This window comes from Furipterus horrens, unplaced genomic scaffold (genome assembly GCF_987537825.1).
Source record: "Furipterus horrens unplaced genomic scaffold, mFurHor1.1.pri manual_scaffold_6, whole genome shotgun sequence".
Lineage (NCBI taxonomy): Eukaryota > Metazoa > Chordata > Mammalia > Chiroptera > Furipteridae > Furipterus > Furipterus horrens.
The window spans coordinates 119,787,923-119,811,286 of record NW_028327176.1 but is presented as its reverse complement, the minus strand read 5'-3'; the positions used below and the strand labels follow the sequence as shown (position 1 = coordinate 119,811,286).

The 23,364-nt window shown below is 37.8% G+C and overlaps 2 protein-coding genes across 3 annotated transcripts in view; one reads left to right on the top strand and one right to left on the bottom strand.

Annotated features, from left to right (window-relative positions):
* Window positions 1-23,364, bottom strand: part of KCNQ5 (potassium voltage-gated channel subfamily Q member 5) — a 538,864-nt gene that overhangs the window by 120,008 nt on the left and 395,492 nt on the right. The gene's annotated exons all lie outside the window — the stretch shown is intronic.
* On the top strand, window positions 22,446-22,731 carry LOC150007301 (ubiquitin-like). The gene has a single exon (XM_090280505.1). The coding sequence runs from the start codon at window positions 22,463-22,465 to the stop codon at window positions 22,694-22,696; it is 234 nt and encodes a 77-aa protein (XP_090136631.1). The 5' UTR covers window positions 22,446-22,462; the 3' UTR covers window positions 22,697-22,731.

Below are 23,364 nucleotides of genomic sequence, written 5' to 3'. Positions count from 1 at the left end.
AGTACATTGCTGTTCTTATCTGTGCTTAAAAGGAAAGAAATAGTGTCCCAGAGAGGCCTGCAGGATAATACAAGCCAGGACAGGATTAGAATTCATGGTAACCAACTCACGAAGCTGCAGCTCAGCCTGCGAAACATACTGTTTCATAACAAATCCTAAGCTATGAGGAAAATCCTACTTTGGATTCACTTTCTTTTCATTATCAGTTCCTTTCCTACCATTGTGAGCTTTTTGAATAAAGCATGGTCTGTTTAAAGGAGAATAAAAAACAAGGTTTATTGAAAACACGTGATGGTTCAGCCTAGGAATCCTTTATACTGAGGCTGGAGATGGCCTAACAGAGCTCAGTACCAGTTGGGAGCAGGATATTTCTCCACACACTCAATGTGGAAAAGTATCAAGAAAACGTAATTCAAAAATAGTTTCAGATGTGCACATTTTAACATCATGACCAGTAAATGTTCCAGAAAACCACAGAAACTTGATAAGAGATGGAGTCTTAAGTCACACAAGGGCAAATGTCCTGAGGATTAGCTACAGTACTTTGATCTCCGAATTCCAAACACAGATTTGGAGTCTGTGGTAGAGGCTAAAATAAAATATTTAAAACATTTTGTAAAAGGCAAAGTAAAAACATTGAGAGGAAGGCAGCACGGGGGTAGAAGAACCTCCTGTAAAGGAGCCTGTAATTACAAGCATGCAAAGTAAGTCCTTTACTTAAAAATATCATCACATTCACATGGCCAAACTATAGGGAACTGAAGCAATTAGACCAAAAAATGCAGATGAAAATTATTCTTCAGAGAACTCTTGATAACAAAGGTAAAGGTGTTATTATTATTATTTTTGTCTTGCATTGCTTGGATAATTGTCACAAATTTGTCCATTTCCTCATACGGTTTTTACATGGCATATGTAGAGGGTGCAATGAGGGGTAAGGTTCTGCATGTGACTGTCTATTAGCTTGCAATTTTTTTCAATTTTTATTCACTCAATACACATTTATTGTAGCCAGAAACTGCTAGGACTTGTGTATACAATAGTAATAGGCATGGATGGGACTTGGAGGGGTGCCCACACAGGGATGAAAGGACAGTTGGCATTGAAGACACTGAATGGAGTAACCACAATCACGGGTGATGAATGCTATGATAGGGGAAATACAAGGAGCACAGTGTAGGGTCAGTTCACCTGGTTAAGAGGCCAGGAAAACTGAGAAGAAACATAGATTAAGCCATGATGGACAACCAGTCAAAAACAAGGCTTCAGAAATCCCTCTTATTAACCCAACATCCTTTAGATTCCGTAACACAACCGTGTCTGAGATGATCACATCTAAAGAGCTCTAGACTCAAAAAATACCTGGAATAGTTCCTTCCCCATTCCCTGCTCTCTGGAAATAAAATGTATTCTTATTTAAGATGCAGAGACTCTCAAATTCTAGGAAATTAGTATTTATTGGAGAAAAACACCCAACAAAACATACAAAGAGGTCTTATCTTGTTGATAGTTTTTTTCCTGATTGTATTTATCTATTCTAGGATTGATCAGAGATTAGACTGAACCTATTACTTTTATGATTCAGTTTACTACCTCTAGCAGTTATTGTGTATTTATTACATGCCAGGCATCATGCTTAGCCTTTCATATGTGTTATCTTATTAAATCCTTTTGGGCAATGTTTTGAGAAGGTACAACTAAAACTCCAAGTTTAATGTAAATGTGGGAGGACAAATTAAGGCAAATCACAGAAAACCTTTCTGAACAGAACTTTGTTAAGAGTGTTCAAAACACTGTTCTATGTTACTAGAGCCTAGGATTGAGGACATTCACATGAAAATCCTATGACAAAAAGGCTCCGAGCGTGAGATGCTGCAAAACTGTGCATTACAGGAACCTATCAACCCATCCTGATATTGTTAGGCCACAATTTTAATAATAGTCAACACTTACACTGTGCTTACTATGTGCAGGCAACATTCTTTTTATTTAGTTTTAGAATAGTTAATATGGTTGTATGATTTAAATATCAAAATGATATAAAAGAAAATGATGAATAATCTTGCTTCCATCCCTGTCTTAATTTACCTTGTCTTTACTTATCTTCAAGTGAACATTTTTATTCTTTTTAAAAAACCTGCTCAATGTTTCTTTGTATAAATAAAATGCAGTTTTCTTACACAAAAATGTAGCACACTACATATGCAGTCTTAAAACATCTTTTCTTTTACTTAATATATCCTGAGATCCTTCTATAGCTGTACAGGAAGGTCTTCTTTACTTGGATTCTTAATTTATTCATCTACACTAAAAACTTACTAAAAATTAATGAAACTATTAGGAACTAAATTTCTGAGCTGAAGAGTAAATACCATGTAATTTTAGGAGATAGTGACGCTTTTCTATAAGGGTGATACCGTTTTGCACTCTATGGAGTATAAATGCCGGTTTCCTCACAGTCTCACTAAAAAACATGTGGTCAGAGTTTGGATTTATGACATTCTATAGGTAAGAAAATATAATCCTTTGCATTTTTTTATGAATGATATTTAGTATGTTGAAGAAAAATACATGTATTTCATTTTCTGTGAACTGTCTGTTCAAATCCATTTGACATCTTTTATTTTCTACTGGGTTGTTGAATTTTTCTTCTGGATTTCTAGAGCTCCTAACATTTTAAAATGATTAACTCTGTCTTTGATAGAAATTGTGAATATTTTCCCACATTTGTCTTTTGGTTTAGCTTTTTTGTTTTGTTTTATGCAGCATTCTTTGATTTTATGTAGCCTAATTTATCAATTTTAACTTTTGTGTAGTCTAAATTTATCAATATTTTCTTCTATACCTCCTATATTTTTTGTTACAGTTAGAAAGGCCTTCTGGTTCCATGATTACAAAAAACATTTGCCCATTTCTGCCATCCAGTATTTATATTTAATTTAAATCTTTGATTTATTCGGAGTTTGTCTTGGAATATGGTAAGATATATATGGATCAACTTGATCTTTTTCCAAATGAGTAATTAGTTGTTCCAACTCTGCTTATAACTATAGTGAGGATGAAGTTGAAATTCATTGATTTGACCACATGGGGTTGCTATTAATTTTTGAGAACATGACTTTTCTGTTGATGCTGATGAAGAATCCATTGGGAGAGAGTAAAGAAAATTATGGAGGAAAAGCAAAGTCTGAGACAATAGTTTTAGGAATAGGAAGATTTCTGAAGGTGTGAGATTAGGGAGAACAAATGACCTCTTTTTACATCACATTAGAACAATGAGTATTGAGCTCACTTTGCTATGAAGCTCCATTGGGCCTTAGTGGTAACTTTAAACTTTTTATTTTATAGGAGTTGTGCTTTAAGGCTCCAACTAATGTGCTTACAGTTGGTCCTCCATATCCATGGGTTCCCTATCCATTGATTCAATGACTGAATCAAAAATATTTGAAAGAGATTTCTGGGCAAGATGGCAGCATTGGTAAACATGGTACTAACCTCCTGTCACAACCACATCAAAATTACAACTAAACTACAGAGAAACCATCAATCAGAACCACCTGAAATCTGGCTGAATGGAAGTCCCACATATATGGAATTAAAGAAGAAGCCATATCAAGACTGGTAGGAGGGGTGGAGATGCAGAATAAGCTGGTCCCACATCCATGTGTGGTACATAAAAATTGGGAGGGATATCAGCTGCAGAGTTCCTCCCTGAGAAGAGAGGGGCCTCAGCCCCACACCGGGCCCCCCAGCCCAGGGTTCCAGTGCCAGAAAAAAAAGTTCTTATAACTTTGGCTGTAAACCAATGGGGACTGAGGCTGAGTGAGATGGAGTACTGTTGGAGATCCAAGCAGTTCCTCTTAAAAAGGCTCACACATAGGCTTACTTGGACTCACTCCCTCTTAGCTCCAGCGCTGACGTAGCAGCTTGAAAGACCCTAGAGACACAGAGGGAGGAAATGAATCATCAGGCATCAGAGTGAGTGCTGGGAGGACAGCTTTCTCTCAGACAGACATGTTGGCAGAAGCCATTGTTCCTTCCATGAGCCCTCTGACCACAGAGCCAGCAGGCGGATGCCATATCTGAGTCTCCACCAACCTGGCTCACACTGTTTGCCCCACCTTGGTGATTCCCTGAGGCTCCACTCTATCTAACTTTCAGGCCTACCCACCTGTTTCCAGTGGCTTTTCCATATGAAAAGGCCTGTCTTGGCTCATACTTCAGATTTTCCAAAACCTCTCAAACAAGCAGCATCTGGCCTTGGTGTGCCCCATACCTCTCACTAAGTGGGCCCAGGCCCAGCTGTAGCAGCACCTGACTTTGGTTTACATCTTGGCCCTGCCTAGATACCTCCAAGCCCAGCACAAGTTGCAACCATCTGCAGAGTGCCTTGTAACTCATGCTGAGTGGCACCAGGTAGAACACAGGCAACAAAGCACAGGTGGTATCTGACCTTGGCCTGCACCTCTTGGGAGGCCCCAGAGCCAACACACCCAATGGACAACTTCAGATCACCTCGAAACACCACCACCCATACACTTCCATTAGTGACACACTGAAGGGGTGGACTCAGTGGGCACCAGAGCCTCACTGAAGTAAGTCCTACTCTATGGGGCAGGTCCCTGCACAGCTGATACTCCACAGTTGTTGGAGGTCGGTGGTCAGTCATGTTAGCCCGTCCTTGCAGCTGATCAGCTTGGGGGTAAATCCTACCCATTGATGTGCCAAAAACAATCAAGACCTAGCTATAAGAGGAGGGTATACACAGCTCATACAATGGGGCACACCTTGAGTGCCCAGCTTTGGTGATTAGGGACGCTGTGCCACTGGACCCTACAGGACACTTACTACATTAGGTCACTCTACCAAGCCTGGGAGACATAGCAGCTCTACCTAATACATAGAAACAAACACCAGGAGACTGCCAAGATGAGGAAACAAACAAACAAAAAAAGGACCAGATGAAAAAACAGAACTCCAGAAAAAGAACGTAACAAAATGGAGACAAGCAATCTATTAGATGCAGAGTTAAAAAACACTATAAGGATGCTCAATGAACTTAGTGAGAACCTCAACAACATAAAAAAGGACTAGTCAGAAATGAAGGATACACTTACTGAAATGAAGACTACTTTATAAGAAGTCAACAAAGAGCAGATGAAGCCAAAGATCAAATCAGTTATTTGGAATATAAGGAAGCAAAAAAAATACCCAATCAGAACAGCAAGGAGAAAAAAGAATAAAAAGAAAAAATGAGGATAGTGTAAGGAGCCTCTGGGACAACTTCAAGTACACCAACATTTGCATCATTGGGGTGCTGAAAAGAGGAGAGATAGCAAGAAATTAAAACTTGTTTGAAAAACTAATGACAAAAAACATCTTTAACCTGGTGAAGGGAATAGACTTACAAGTCCAGGAAGCACAGAGAGTCCCAAACAAGATGAACCAGAAGAGGCCTACACCAAGACACATCATAATCAAAATGCAAAAAGTTAAAGACAAACAGGAAACCTTAAAACCAGTAAGAGAAGCAATTAGTTTTCTACAAGGGAGCTTCCATAAAAATTTCAGCTTATTTCTCAACAGAAAGTTTGCAGGTCTGAAGGGACTGGCAAGAAATATTCAAAGTGATGAAAAGCAAGAACCTGCAACTAAGATTATGCTACCTAGCAAAGCTATCATTTAGAATCAAAAGATAGATAAAGAGCTTCCTAGACAAGAAAAAGCTAAAGAATTCATAACCACCAAACCAGTATTTTATGAAATGTTAAAGGTCTTCTTTAATAAGATGAAAAAGAGATTAAAAATATGAAATATAAAATGACAATAAATACATATCTATCACAATTGAATCTAAAAAAACAAACTAAGAAGCAGAACAGAAATTCACTCATATATACAGAGAACATTTTAATGGTTGCCAGATGGGAGGATTTTGGAGGGGATGTGTTAAAAAGGTGAAGGGATTAAGAAGTACAAATTAGTCGCTATAGAATAATCAAGGGGATGTAGAGTACAGCATAGGAAATATAGTCAATAATATTATAGTAACTATGTATAGTGTCAGATGGGTGTGAGAGTTTTCAGGATAATCATTTGGTAAGTTCTGTAATGTCTAATCACTTGGGTGTACACCTGAAACTAATATAATAATGTATGTCAACTATAATTGAAAAATAACAACAATTTAAAAATGGAAGAAAATCCTTGTCTGATGCACCATTGACAAATATGTTCTCCCAGACAGTTGGTTCCCTTTTCATTTTGATAATGGTTTCTTGTAGTCCCATGTGTTTAAAATTTCCTGCCTATATTTTACTCTAGGACTTTTATGATGTCACCACTTATACAACTCAACACCAGGAACACAAACATTCCAATAAAAAATGATCAAAGGCTCTGAATAAGGACTTCTCCAAGGAGGACATACAGATGGCCTACAGACATATAAAAAGATGCTCAACATCACTAGCCATCAGAGAGATGCAAATAAAAGCAACAATGAGACACCACTTCACACCAGTCAGAATGGCCATCATCAACAAATCAACACACAGCAAGTGCTGGCGAGGATGTGGAGAAAGGGAACCCTCATGCACTGTTGGTGGGAATGCAGACTGGTGCAGCCATTATGGAAAACAGTATGAACTTCCTCAAAAAACTAAAAATGAAACTGCCTTTTGAACCAGCAATCCCATTGCTAGGGTTATACTTGAAGAAACCCCAATTCAAAATAACTTATGCAGCACTATGTTCATAGAAGCGCTATTTACAATAACCAAGTGCTGGTAACAGCCTAAGTGCCCGTCTGTGGATGAGTGGATCAAAAATCTGTGGTACATTTACACAATGGGATACTATGCAGCAGAAAGAAAAAAGGAACTCCTACCATTTGTGATAACATGAATGGAACTAGAGAGAATTATGCTAAGTGAAATAAGCCAGTTGTTAAAAGACAAATACCATATTATCTCACCTGTAAGATGACTCTTATGAACAAAATAAATTAATGAACAAAATAGAAAGACATGCTTGAAAACATGGAACAGATTGAATGTGACCAGAGGGGAGGGAGAAGGGGGATAACGGTGGAAAGAAGGGGAAGGGACTAGGCAAAGAACATGTATGAATGACCCATGGACATGGAAAACAATGTAGGAATGGGGAGTGGGATGGGCAGAGGAGGGCAAAGGGAGAATAATTGGGGCAACTGTAATAGAATAACAATAAAAATAATTTAATAAAAATGGAAGAAAAATATTTGAAAGAAAAAAATGTTATGTTATTGCTGATGTGTACGATGTTGTTAGGTCTAGGATGGTTGCATCTGTACCGAACGTGTACAGACTATTTTCCTTGTCATTACTGCATTCTTTAACAAAACAGTATAACAACTATTTGCATATCACTTACATTGTATTAGGTATTATAACTAATCTGCAGATGAGTCAACGCACATGGAAGGGGAGGATGTACATAGGTCATGTAAATACTAGGCCATTTTATATAAGGGCCTTGAGCTTCTGGGGATTTTGGTATCTGTGGGGGTCCTGGAACCAACTCCCGCAGAAACTGAGGGACAACTGTGTATACATCCTTTAGCAGGCAAGCATAATTAGTATTGCTCTTATTCAAGTTTGCTTGAATAGGACTTTCTACAAAATAGTTAAAGTAATGGTCCTTCAGAGATTTGTACAGTATTGACTTTTTAAATTAATTGATCTCTCTACACTTCATCTTCATAAACATCAAAGTTAATTCATTTATCAGAGCATGAAGAACTGTTCCTTAATGGACTATATTTTCATTTGTTTTATTGATTCAGGTGGTTAAATATGAATTTTAGAAACTTCTGCTTATGAAAACAATCTTCATAGAAAAACAGATAAAACAGAAACATATATTTTCTATGAAAATAAAAAATGCCACTTTAGTCAGAATAGATGTAATTTACTGCCATAAAATATTCTAGGCACTTTTATATTTTGAAAGGAAAGGCCACATTCTGGAACACAGTTTGGCAGTTTCTGATAAAGTTAAACCAACACTTACCATATGAACCAGTAATATCACTCCTGGGTATTTACCCTAGAGAAATAAAACCTTATATTTATATTAAAACCTGTACATGAATATTCATAGCACCCTTATTTGCAATAGCCAAAATCCAGAAACAACCTATTGACCTTAAATAGGTAAATGGATAAATTGTGGTGCATCCATATTGTGGAATATTATTCAGCAGTAAAAAGGAATGAACTACTGATACATGCAGTGACTTGGATGGATCTCAAGAGCATCATACTGAATGAAAAAGCCAGTTTCAAAAGGTTACTATTATATAATTCCATTCTAAAAATTACAAAATTACAGTGATGGAGAATAGATTAATAAACCTCTGGGTTAGGACTGTGTTAGGGGGAAAGTGACTGTAAAAGAACAATGCAAGCGGTGGCACTCCAAGATACTCCAGGGTGATGGGCCAGTTTTGTATCTTGATTGTAACGGTTAACTTAATTTCTACATGTGATAAAATTTCAACATGGTATACATAGAAAAAATTGAGTGCATGCAAAAATTGGTGAAATCTGAATGTCTGCACCTTAGTTAGTAATATATATCCATATCAACTTCCTGGTTTTGATAATTGCACTACATTTATGTCAGATGGTATAACTGGAGGAAGCTGGATGAAAGTACATGGGTACAAGGGAATTCTTTGTACTATATTTATAACTTCTAAGTAAGTCTAAAGTTATTTCCAAATAAGAAGGTGAGAAAAAATGCCTGATCTTAGAAGATGACTGATGGGAAAAAGAATTATACATTTTATGACACTGATATCTATTTTCTTTTAGATAACACATTAGCTAAGACATGGGGTAGGGGAAGGTTTGGGGATTGGATTCGGAACTCAGCACAAGATTTATTAATTTGTTTCTGTGCCACAGTGGGTGGGACAGGGAGATGTGGTGTCATAGAAAAATCTTTTACTTGATGTGAGCAAATCTCTCTGTTTTTTGTGTTTTGACTCTTGCTTACATGCAGTATGACCCTTGATAAGACTCTGAATCTAACACTCCATTTTAAAGATATAAAATGGGTATCATAATCTCTTCTAACTTTAATAAGATTTTTATAGAAATTATATGAGATAGTCCATAAATATAATTTACAATTTAAACTATGCAATTTTATTCCTGCTCATGTAACACCAGATAGCTCAACTCCCAACCTTCTGTTACTTCAGCTTCAAATGAAGATTTCATACCTAAGTATAGCTCTTAAACTATTGTCCTTTTAAAAATGTGCATGTAGAAAATAGGCGATGGATTGATTAGCATGTACACAACCACAGTGAATTAGTGGATAAAGGAAAAAATGAAGCAAAGTTTCACTTATCTTTTGTCTCAAGGAAGACTGTGGGTTGAGCATTCCACTCAATGTATTTTTTTTCTTTCAAAACATAAGGGGTCCAGAGGGAAACTAATGTACTGTTTTCTTTCATAATATTTAAAAAAATCGTAAGTTATTTCTAACAAAAAAGATGGTTCTGCAGCAGCATTTTTAGGTGGAACATTTACTTTTGTTTGAAAATACATCAAAAGGTCTCTTGCCAATATGGCCAGTGGAATTAGGATCGTCTCTTTCATGGCATTAGGTACCATGTGGAAATCTGGATCCAAAAAAGAAGGTTGCTAGCGTATGTAACATGGTCTTCCACCAGCCCTGTTAATAAATTCCTTTTCCCTGCACCCTCATTATTCTTCCATGTGTAGATTAAATGGATTATGCTGTAATTAAATTTGATTCTCACAGGGCCGGGTGCTTTAGAGCAATGTGCTACAGGGAAGGCAGCATTCTATTACTGGCTTCACTGCTGACTTAGGGGACAGGTACAAAGCAATCCTATTTCACAGTGCCCCACATTATCTGTCTATAGAGTGAGATAAACAATGTCTCAGAGGAACATGGTACTGCTTTATGAGCTCTATATTCTAATTGAGCTCCAAATTCCTTGATAGGAAGGTGCTCTTTGAGGAATTAAAGTTGTAGTTGTATTGTTGTGACTCTTAATAGAAATGAGGTTTTAAAATCTAATTTTAAAAGTCTCCTACTGCACAATATATTATCTCCCTTCTTAAGTACTGCAATCAGCTGTGCACTGAGTTGCTCTGTGGTATGTATTAAAAAAAAAAGCACTGCAAAGATGTACTGTAGAACATTTTCAAAGCTATGTGTAACAGTTTAACTGCAGGATTTCAACTGGAGTTAATGGAACTCATACTGGCAAGTTCCAAGCACCACTTCGAAAATTTACCCCATAGTGACAGTTTAATGTTTCTTATTGATCACAAGTCTTCAGATAACATCTCGAGGCAAAAAGGGACAATTTATCAAAGGAAATAAATAATCTTTAGTGAAATAACTGCATTGCAACTATCATAAGTAAGAGGATGCAACAGAGTTTTTTGGTAAGAAGACTCTTGGGGATTGTTTATTGCTAACCATTACAATGGGCCTGTGAAAAAGTTTTCATCACATTCTCCTAATTCCAGCTCATAGAACATAATATATTTTATTTTTCATTTTGGAATTTCACATTTCTAAGAAAAATTTTTATTTTATATGGAGAAGTAAGAGGGAATAGGTTTCTATTCTAGTGAATGGGTAAAATTTGTATATTGCTGAGTGAAGTTCAAACAGGTATAGATGACTAAAAAACCCAGAGCCTTGTATATCTATACTTTCTGTTGCCTGATCAAATTTTTTTTTAGCTCAAATATTTAACCTTATACCTACCACCCATCCATTGGACCTTTACCTGGTTGCCTGTCTCTAGAAACTTTCTTGTATCAGGCAACTATATGCCCTTATATGGCCTACATGGCCTTCATGTGACCTCTGTGTGACCCGTAACCGTCTCCCCATCAGCTCCTACTATTCTCCTCCCTACTCACTGGGTTACAGCCAAAATGACCTTATGTCTTTTCCTTGGACAAGCCAAGTTCATTGGGTATTAAGAATGTTTGCAATTACTATTTTCTGGCCTGGAAAGTTCTGTGCCTAAATCTTCTCATGGCTGGCTCCTTTTTAATATTCAGGTTAACCTGATGGCTCACTTCTTAGAAAGACTAAAGAGGCCCCAAATATTTCTGTTTTATTGTCTTCATTGCATTTATCTCTAGTTGATGTTATCTTGTTTTATAAAAATATGCTTGTATATTGTTTTTTTCTGTCTACTGGGATATTAGTGCTACAAGTAAGACCTTGCCCATTTGGTGCAACACAATCTCTCCAGCATCTAGAATCATTCATAGACATGGTGGACATTGTATAAATGTTTGTTGAACGACTAAACTCAAAACCCAGGATACTGGGATCCAAGATGGTGAAATAGTAAGTGGAAGCTACGCTAACTTCTGGCAGGACCAATCTGGAATTACGACTTAATTGTGGAAAAATCACCTGGAATAACCAACTGAACACTAGCTGGAGAGAAGCCTTATAACCACAGACATACAGAAAAGTATGAAAGGAAGAGCGGAGATGCAACGTGACTGGAAGGAAGTGTGGAGATGCAAAAAGGTTGGCTAGGCTCCCATGGATGGCAGCTGAAGGGACTGAGAAACAGGTTAGCAGCTGAGGGTTCCACCTGAGAAGGGCAGGGTCTAAACCCTCAGCTGAGCTTCCCAGCCTACAGCAGAAAGTAAGATAGCATTCAGCTTTGAAAAGTGAAAAGCCATAGGTTTTTTTTTTTTTTTTTTTTTTTTGCTGACCTAAAAGAAACAGCTGGAGACAAAGAGTTCTTAAAGGGAACACATTTGAAAATATATTGGCACTCCCTTAGCCTGGGCTCCAGCAGAAGGAGGGCAGAGAGGACTAGAGACACTTAAGGAGAGTTTAGGGCACTGGCTTTGAGGAGAGGACTGAGGGAGCAGCCAATGAGGTCCCAGTGTTGACTCATTCCTCATATTTCAGGCAGACCACTCCGCTCCAAGTGGTATCAACCTGAGGGGAAGCAATAGCCCTGCCTGCAGGAATTAATCTGCCTCATCCTTGGTGCTTAAGCCTGATGGCTGATCACAGATTGAATAGATTAACAACTAAAGGAGGCAGAAAAAGGCAGTAGATCTCTGGTAGTCTCCAAAAGGCTGCCTAGACCCAGACTGGGACATGATCTGATGCCACCAGGGGCAGACCCAGGAAGTGCAGATCAATCTAAGAATCAGAAACAAACAAGAAGAGTCAAAAATATGGGGAGACAGCAAAACAACCCCCCATCGAAAGGAATGGAGGAATCCCTAGAAAGAATGCTAAATGAAATAGAGGTAAGCAAACTATCAGACATGGAATTCAAAATATGGATTATAGGGAAGCTCTATGAGCTCAGCGAGCTCAAAGAAAACTACAAGGAACTCCAGGGAAACTACAAGGAACTTACTGAGAATTACACCAGCATGAAAAAACACATAGAAGCTATCAATAAGAGCCAGGAGGAAATGAAGAATACAATTTCTGAACTGAGGAACACAGTGGAAGGAATCAAAAGCAGGCTAGAGGAAGCAGAAGACAGGAGCAGTGAGCTGGAGGACAACGTATAAAAAAATTCCCAGACAGTGCAACAAAATGAAAAAAGACTGAAAAAGAATGAAGAGGTTTTAAGAGAGGTGTGGGGCAACATGAAACATAATAATATCTGTATCATAGGAATACCAGAAGAAGAAGAAGAGGAGTAAGGGATAGAAAACCTTTTTGAAAAAGTAATGAAAGAAAATGTCCCTAACTTGATGAGAGAAAAAGTCACACAAGTCCAGACTTCTGGCCAAGATGGAGGCCTAGACTGACATGCTCCATCTCCTTCCACAACTGAGAAGGAATACAACTACCTCAAAATTAGAGACAACCAGAAGTTTCAGAAAATAAAGCTACATGGAAGTCCAATGTATGAAGTTATAAACAAGTGGTGCTTGTCCAGATGGGTATGAGGGGCGAAACCGGGGTAGTGAGAACAAGCTGTACTGGCAGCGGCAGCAGAGGCGATGGCGGCAGGATGGTGGTAAGCACAGACACCCATATTTAAGGGGAGGCGAGAAGTGCCTGGGGAGCACCTCCAGCTGCAGACCAAACCCGTCAGCTTGCGAGTCCAATGCTGGGGAAGGCAGACCCCCATTGCCTTGAACTGTGAGGGCCAGAGGGCCTGGGGATGGAAGAGGAGACTCCCTGTCTCTCAGCAGAGAGTGAATGGCAGGAATCCATTTTGGACCCATGCTCCCACACAAAACGCCACAGCTTGGTGAGAAGGGTCGCCCAGTTGTGCACAGGGCTCTACCCCCTATAGCGTAGGAGGTGTGACAGCCCTGCCCAGGAAGCAAAGGTAGACACAAAACTGTCAGGATGACACAGATCATGATAGAGGTCCCAGTGACACAGCTGACCAGACAGCAAATATCTAATCTAATGGAGCAGCAGATAGGAAATCTTTCTGAGGCTCAGTTCAGAGCTTTGGTTGTATGAATACTTACAGACCTAACAGCAGATCTTAAACCAGTCGAGGAAGGAATGAAGGCTAGTCCTGCTGAAATGAACAAAAACACATTCGAAACTAGTGGTGAGGGAAAGAAAACCGGGGATCAAATGAACAAATTGGAACATAGGGAAGGAACAAACAGTCAACCACTGCAGGAAGAAGAAACAAAAAGTGAAGAAAATAAGGAGAGGCTCAGAAACCTATGGGACAGCTATAAGCAGGCCAACATCTGAATCATGGGGTTGTCAGAAGGTGAAGAAAAGAAAAATTATGTGAAAAAATAATGAAGCAGAACTTCCCTATCTTGGGGAAGGAAATAGTCTTACAGGTCTAGGAAGCACAGAAAGTTCCAAAAAAACTGGACCCAGGGAGAACCACACCAAGACATTATAATCAAAATATCAAAAATTAAGGATAAAGAGAAAATCTTAAAAGCAGCAAGAGAGAAAAAGAGAGTTATGTATAAAGGGGTCCCAATAAGACTATCAGCTGATTTCTCAAAAGAAAGTCTTCATGCAAGAAGGAACTGGCAAGAAATATTCAAAGTAATGAAAAGCAAAAACCTACAACCACAATTATTCTATCTAGTGAAGCTGTCATTCAGAATAGAAGGGCAGAGAAAGTGCTTCCAGGACAAAGTAAAACTGAAGGAGTTCATCAGAGCCAAACCACTGTTATATGAAATGTTAAAGAGACTTGTTTAGGAGAAGGAAGATCAAAACTATGAACATTAAAATAAAAACTGTATCACAACAACCAACAACAGGAGCTAGGGAATTGAAACAAAGGCAAACTAAGTAGGCAACAAGAGTGGAAAAAGAATTATAGGTATGGGGAACATTTTGGGGGGAGGTCAGTGGGGAGGGGGAAGGGGAGAAAGTGAGGGAGATGATGCAGGAATTAAGAAGCATAGTAGGAGGGAGTGGAGTAGATAGGAAGATGTTGAGAAGAACTATATGCATGGCCAACGGGCATGGACTAAGGGCAGGGGGACAACTGGAGGGGAGGGGAGTCACTGGGTGGGAGGGAACAAAGGGAAAAAAAATTGGGACAACTGTAATAGTACAATCAATAAAACATATTAAAAAAAAATCACGCAAGTCCAGGAAGCACAGAGGGTCTCAATGATGATGAACCCAAACAGGCCCACTCCAAGACACATCATAATTAAAATGGCAAAACTCAAAAACAAAGAGAGAATCCTGAAAGCAGCAAGAGAGAAACAACTAATAACATACAAGGGAGCTCAGATTTCTCAACAGAAACACTACAAGCCAGAAGGGAATGGCAAAAAATACTCCAACCAATGAAAAACAAAGGCCTACAACCAAGACTCTACCCAGCAAGGCTCTCATTCAAAATTAAAAGTGAAATAAAGAGCTTTCCAGCCTGTCTGGTGTGGCTCTGTGCATTGAGCGCCACACCAGGAGGTTGCTGGTTCGATAACCAGTCAGCTCACATGCCTGGGTTGCGGGCCAGGTCCCCAGTTGGGGGCGTGCAAGAGGCAATCATTTGATCTATCTTTGCACATTGATGTTTCTCTCTCTTTCTTTCTCCCTTCCCCTCTCTCTAAAAAGTAAATAAATAAAAATCTTTAAAAAACCACACCTTTAAAAAAATAAAGTGAAGTAATAATAAAAAAATAAAATAAAAATTATCAATAAAACAAAAAGTTTCCAAGACAAAAGAAGGCTAAAAGAATGCATCTCCACCAAACCAGCATTGCAAGAGATGCTACAGGATCTGTTTTAAGAAGATGAAGAAACAGAGAGAGACAGAGAGGAACACAGGTACAAAGGGGAAAAATGACAATAAATAAGTACCTATCAGTAATAACCTTAAATGTAAATGGATCAAATGCACTAATAAAAGACATAGGATAGCTGAATAATTAGAAAGCATGACTTACACATATGCTGTCTACAAGAGACCCACCTCAGAACAAAAGATCTACATGGACTGAAAGTGAAGGGATGAAAAAAAATATTTCAAGTAAATGGACATAAAAAAAAGCTGGGGTAGAATACTTATATCACACAAAACAGATTTTACAGCAAAGACTATAAAAAGAGACAAAGTAGGACATTTCATAATACTTAAGCGAAGAATCCATCAAGAAGATATAATCCTTGTAAACATATACGTATCCAAAATAGGAGCACTCAAATATATAAGAAAAAACTTGAATGACTTCCAGAAGGTTATTGACAGCAACACACTTAATGGGGACTTTAACATCCCATAATCAACAATGGACAGATCTTTGAAGCTAAGAAACACCAAGAATATTGAGGCATTGAATAAAACTCTAGATAGAATTGACTTAATTGATATATATATAGAACTTTTCAACCCAAAGAAGCAAAATATATATTCTTCTCAAGTGCACATGGAACATTTTCAAAGATAGACTGCATGGTAGGACACAAAACAAGCCTCAACAAATACAAGAAAATTGAAATTATATCAAGCATCTTCTCAGATCACAATTGCTTGAAACTGGAAATTCACCTCAAGGAAAAAACTCAAAGACTTTCAAATTCATGAAGAATGAATAGCATAATATTAAATAATGAATGGGCTATCAATGACATCAAGAAAGAAATAAAAAAAGTTTCTGGAAACAAATGATAACAAACACACAACAGCCCCAAACCTGTGGGACACAGCAAAAGGAGTCCTGACAGGAAAGTTCTTAGCAATACAGACCTACCAAAAAAGGATAGAAGAATCTCAAATAAAAAATCTAACCCTACAGCTTCAAGAACTAGAGGAACAACAGCAAACAAAGCCCAGAGTGAGTAGAAGAAAGAAAAAAAAAATCAAGATCAGAGCAGAATTAAATGACATAGAAACTAAACAGACAATTTAAAAGATTAGTAAAACCAGGAGATGGTTCTTTGAAAAGATAAATAAAATCAACAAGCCTTTACCGGGTTCCTTAAGAAAAAAAGAAAGAAGACCCAAATAAAATCAGAAATGAAAGAGGAGAAATCACAACTGATACCACAGAAATACAAAGGATTGTAAGAAATTACTACAAACAACTGTATGACAAGAAATTTGACAACGTAGATGAAATGGGAAAATTGCTGGAAACATATAATTCTCCAAAACTGAATCAAGAAGAAGAAGAAAACCTGAATAGATTGATAACAACAAGTGAAATTGAAGCAGTATTCAAAAGCCCTGGACTTGATGGCTTCACAGGTGAATTTTACAAAACATTTAGGAGAGAACTAACAGCTATCCTTCTCAAACTATTCCAAAAAAAATCCAAGAAGAGGAAAAACTCCCAAACTCTTTCTATGAGGCCAGTATTACCCTAATTCCAAAACCAGGTCAAGACATAACAAAGAAAGAAAACTACAGGCCAATATTGCTGATGAACATAGATGCTAAAATCCTCAACAAAATATCGGCAAACCAGATCCACTAACACATAAAAAGATCATACACCACAATCAAGTGGGATTCATCCCAGGGATGCAAGGATGGTTTAATATTCACAAATCAATAAATGTAATACACCACATAAACAAAATGAAAGACAAAAATCACATGATCATATCAATAATGCTGAAAAGCATTTGATAAAGTGTAACACCCATTTATGATGAAAACACTCAGCAGAATGGGAACAGAGGGAGCATACCTCAACATATTATAATAAAGGCCATATATGAGAAATCTGAAGCCAACATCATATTCAATAAGCAAAAACAGAAATCATTGTCCCTAAGTTCAGGAACAAGACAAGGATGTCCACTCTCTCTACTCCTATTCAACATAATATTGGAAGCTCTAGCCAATCAGACAAGAAAAAAAAAAGTGTCCAAATTGGGAAAGAGAAAGTAAAACTGTCATTATTTGAAGATGACATGATAGTGTACATAGAAAACCCTATAGACTCCACAAAAAAACTACTTGAACTAATTAGTGAATTTGGCAAAATATCAGGGTACAAAGCCAATGTCCAGAAATCAAAGGCATTTCTGTACTCTAACAATAAAATACCAGAGATATAAACTAGAAAAAAAATCCCATTTACTATAGCAACAAGAAAAATAAAGTACCTAGGAATAAACTTAACCAAGGAGGTATCAGATCTGTATTTGGAAAACTACACAACACTGGAGAAAGAAATTAAGGAAGGTACAAATAAATGGAAGCATACACCATGTTCATGGATGGGAAGAATCAACATCATTAAAATGTCCATGCTACCCAAAGCAATTTATAGATTCAATGTAATCCCTTTTAAAATACCAATGACATATTTCACAGCCCTAAAACAAATATTTCAAAAATTTATATGGAACCCAAAAAGACCTTGAATAACCACGGCAATCTTGAGGAAGACACAGTAGGAGGAATCACAATACCTGATATCAAATTATACTACAAGGCCACTGTAATCAAAACCATCTGGTACTGGCATAAGAACAAACATATAGATCAATGGAACAGAATAGAGAGCCCAGAAATAAACCAAGGTCTGTATGGTTAATTAATATTTGACAAAGTGGGAAGGAACATAAAATGGAATGAAAAGAGCCTCTTCAACAAATGGTGCTGGGAGAACTGGACAGGGACATGCAAAAAAATGAAACTAACCACCAACTTACACCCTACACCAGAATAGACTCAAGTTGGATCAAAGACTTAAATGTAAGCCATGACAACATGAAAGTCCTAGAGGAAAACATAGGCAGGAAAATTTTAGATCCCATGTAGCAATATTTTCATTGATATATCTCCTAAGGCAAGGGAAATAAAGTAAAGAATAAACAAACAGGACTACATCAAACTAAAGGATTTCTGCTCAGCAGAAGAAAACATCAGCAAGATGAAAAGGAAATCAACCATATGGGAGAACATGTTTGCCAATGATACATCAGACACGAGATTGATCTCCAAAATGTATAAAGAACTTATAAGACTCAACACCAAGAAGACAAACAACCCAATTAAAAAACAGGCCAAGGACCTGAACAAACACTTCTTTGAAGAGGACATACAGAGGGTACATAGGCATATAAAAGAATGTTCAACATCACTCGCCATCAGAGAGATGTAAATAAAAACCACAATGAGATACCACTCCACACTGGTCAGAATGACCATCATCAACAAAACAACAAACAACAAGTGCTGGCGAGGATGTGAAGAAAGGGAACCCTAGTGCACTGTTGGTGGAAATGCATACTGGTGCAGCCACTGTGGAAAACAGTATGGAATTTACTCAAAAAACTAAAAATGGAACTTCCTTTTGATTCAGCAATTCCATTGCTAGCATTATACCTAAAGAATCCTGAAACAGCAATTCAGAAGAACCTATTCACCCCTATGTTCATAGCACGGCCATTTACGATAGCCAAGTACTGGAAACAGCCTGAGTGCCCATCTGTAGATGAGTGGATCATAAAACTGTGGTATATTTACACAATGGAACACTATGCAGCAGAAAAAAAGAAGAAACTCCTACCATTTGTGACAACATAGATGGAACTAGAAAGAATTATGCTTAGCAAAATAAGCCAGGCAATGAAAGACAAATACCGTATGAAATCACCTGATAGAAGAAACTAATGAACAACACAAACAAACAAGCAAAACTGAACCAGAGGCATGTAAACAAGGAGCAGACTAACAGTGACAAGGAGGGAGGTGGTAGGGAGGGAAGTGGGGTTATAAGGGAAGGGTCCAGTCAAGGAAAGTATAAATGACCCATGGACATGGACATTGGTGTGGAGATTGACTGGGAGAAGGGGTGGGCTGGTTAGGGGGAAGCAATGAGGGGGAAAAGTGGGACAATTGTAATAGAAAAACAAAAAAAATTAAAAGACAAAAATCAAAAAACCCAGGGCATCTTTTGCTCCCATATCTTATTCAATTATTCATGAGATCCTATATCCTATTTCCGTGACTACTTCCACCTCCATCACCTTTATTTTTTTTATCACCATAATTAGTCTCCCTCCTTCCAGCTTTGCCCTTTTTTAAGGTCACAGGGGACTGCACTCTTATAGGCAAGAACTATGTTTTATTCACCTTTGTGTTTTTTACACTTAAGATCATGTTTGGCATATTATAAGTGCTTTGTCTGTGAATGAGTTTTCTTACTTAACACTTGATAGTACAGACTATTAGTACAACATATTACAGTGCTCTACTGAAGTTTATAGAAGGAGTAGGAAATTATCTTTCATTATTCATTTCCCTCTGAGGGCATTATTTATATGGTTAAGTCATATCAGCTAATCAACCTACTTCATAAATTCATATTTGTGCACCAGGTCAACAATTACCTAAACAGTTTTCTCAGTAGTCTACTAATGTTAACAAATATTCAAAGGCTTTTCTGGGAGTAATATCACTTATCCTAGAGGTGTCTCCAACTGAGAAATACATGGAGAACCTCATGATAATATTGCTCAACAGCATATGCAATCTCATACAAGTTGAGTAAGTCTATTTTAAAGCCAATTTCTCCCATTAGATTAGAGAACTGCAGTAGGTAACCTGATACTAAACCCAGTATAATTAAGGCTGATACTACATTGAAAATCATTTTGTAAAGTCTGGCTTCTCATTAAAAAATCTTGGATTACTAAAGATGAACATGAAAGTAGCAGGTTCTTTGTGAATTGATGACAGCAAACAGGGTTTAATTCAATTTAGTTTAAAAATACAAATAAACAATAAGTACAAATTTCTCATAGTTGGGTAGTGTGATGCAATGGGAAATACCAATTGATATTTGCTTGGTCATTGTCATGGTTTCCTGACATTCTGCTCCTAAAACTCTTGGAAGCTGTGGAGTAGTGTCTTTTGTATGCTTTAAGTTACCAGAAAGACCAAAGCATGGTTAGAGACTTGTAACTTTAAGCCCAATCCTGGACCTCTAAAATGGTAAGAGGGTCTAGAGATGAGTTCAATCACCAATAGCCAATGGTTTAATCAATCACGCTTATGTAATGAAACCTCCATGAAAATAGCTAAACCTGGGGATTCTAAGAGTTTCCAGGTTGGTGAGCACACTGAGGAATCACCTTGTCCTACACTTTTCTCCCATTTGGCTGTTCTGAAATTATATTTTTATAATAAATCAATAATAGTAAGTAAAGCACTTTCCTGAGTTCTGTGAGTCCTTCTAGTGAATTATCAAACCTGTGATGGGAGGATCGTGGAAACCCCTAAATTTGTGGTCAGCTGGGCAGAGAAGTGTATGTAGTCTAGGCACCTCATTGTGGCTTGCATCTAAAGTCAAGCCTGCAGGTTACACAGGGGGAGGTGAGTTGTGGCCCAAGTTCTTAACCTGTGGGTTGGCACTAACTCTGGATAGTTAGTATCAGAATTTAGTTGAGTTGTTGAACAACTGGTTCATGTCTGGAGAGTTGGAGAACTGGTTGTGTGAGAAAAAAAAAACCCTTAGATTTGGTATCAGAAGTGTGATTAAAAACAGCTTATTGGGTGAAATCAGAAGCAGTGAATCCTGTTTCTTTCACCTACCATCTTTCTAACTGTGGACAAGTCTCTTAAGCCCTGCATTAGTCCCTCACCTATAAAATGGAATATAATATTTATAGAGTGATTAAAGCAGCAGCTAGCATATAGTAGGTCTTAATAAATATCAGCTATGAATAACTAAAAGGATTGAAATGGCTTTATTGTTTTGTGGTCAATCAAGCCAACAGAGTTTAATTGTCCTCAGATGGTCCAATGAATCATGTGGAAGGAGTCTATATATGTTGAAATAGTTTGAAGACTTAGAAGTAAAGAGAAGCAGAAGAAGATAGGAAATATTTCAGAGAATATAATTTCTACCAAAGGAGAGAAGCGATTAGAAAGTATAGAAAATGATGCAACTCAAGGACTTAGAACAAAACATAATGTCTCTTAGAACAAAAGATGGAGAAGGCAGAGAAAAAGAAAAGTGCTGTCTCAAATCTTCAGTTGAGAGGCTGGTTGCAGTTCTGGGAATCTGATTTAACTTTTGAACACCTTAGCTGCTGAAGTCACCTTTTTTTAAAAATTTATTTTTATTTTTATTTTTTTATTTTGGTTTTTCAATTACAGTTGTCCCCTTTTCCCCTAATTTCTCTCCCCCACCCAACCCACCCCCTCTCCCGCAATCATATCCCTCCCCATTGTCCATATCCATGAGTCTTTTATACGGGTTCTTTGACTAAACCCTTCCCTTACTTATCCCCCTTCTCTCCTTCTCCCCTCCCCCCTATTGACTGCTATTCTGCTCTTTGTTCTATTTAGTTCCTTTGTTTGTGTTGTTCTTTAGTTTCCTTGAAGTCACCTTTTAATGAGATGAACTCACAGTATATTAGAGTGGCCTTGGCTGTATGGTTGATTTTAATAAAGGTTTCAATTTAGTTTTAGTCTAGTAAGAAGCTGGTTATTTTTTCTCTTTAAAAAGAATATATACTTTTCGGCATTTTCCTGAGAGACTGTTATCTCATGTCAAAGGCATATATGCTTAATTCATGGGGGAAATATCTGTGCTGTGGTTTGCCTCTTTTGTCTTCTTGTGGAAGTATTACACTGAAGGAAAACTGTTAAAATAGCATCAAGAAATCAACCTACATTTAGCATCAAACACAGATCCCAGATTAATAATAAGTTGGTATTTTCTGCTTCCTTGAGATGCCTTGCAAGACTGAAAAATATGGCCCTGTTTGTTATATCTGTCTTTAGAGTAACCAGGGAATCCAAAAATCCACTGTTACAAGTAATTTGTTGGTTTCCTGACATGTCAGGCTCATTATCCTGATCTAAGTACCAGCCTTTGGCACTATTTGCAATTTTCAGGTAGGTAATTAATGAAAGCTTGAAAAAAGAATGGCTACAGAATTGCTCGCCGGCAGGGATCGCTCGCGGTTGTTCTGTGCATGTCTGTACCACTGTGGCTTGACAATGCAGATCTTCGTGAAGACCTTGACTGGCAAGACCATCACCCTAGAGGGTGAGCCCAGTGACACCATCGAGAATGTCAAGGCCAAGATCCAAGACAAGGAGGGCATCCCCCCTGACCAGCAGAAGCTGATCTTTGCTGGGAAGCAGCTGGAAGATGGGCACACCCTGTCCGACTACAACATCCAGAAGGAGTCCACGCTGCACCTGGTCCTGCGCTTGAGGGGAGGTTTCTAAGTTTCCCCTTTTAAGCTTTCAACACAGTTAATTGCACTTTCCTTCAATAAAGTTGTTGCATCCCCCCCCACCCCCCCAAAAAAGAATGGCTACAAAGTCAGTCTTTGAGGTTATTTCACACATTTTCAATTGAGAATGTTCATTGAGCGAGTGATTTGTGCTTGAATGTACAGAAATTGTAAGGCAGCCAGCTCAGGTAAATGAAGGGCAACTTGGATAGTCATCCCCCAAAATATTTGACTCTCCAAATTGGTAAGGCAACAATTATTGCCCATAGCTGTAGAAATGTTATTTCAACAGTCGTAGGGGAGAGATGTAAATTGAACATATAGGCACAAGGAGCACTTTTGTAATTAAAAAAAAGATTTTATCAGTTTTCAAAGCAAACTCCCAAAATCAAGAAAATATAAATAAACATGGTAATGAAAGAAAGCACCTAATTAAAGAACATTAAATAGATTTTTCTCTTCCCATAGGTAAGCACTTGTTTGTTTTCCCAACACACACAAGTATACAATGATTTTATAATTTTTTAAATCAACAAGTTTTTGTAAAGCTCCTAGTTCTGGCTAGAGTGCAGAGGTAAGAGGGTAGGCAGCTCAGGAGGGGGAAGTTCTAAAGCTTTTGGGAATTAGCATGTGGGCCCTCTATCAAATTGTGTCCAAATA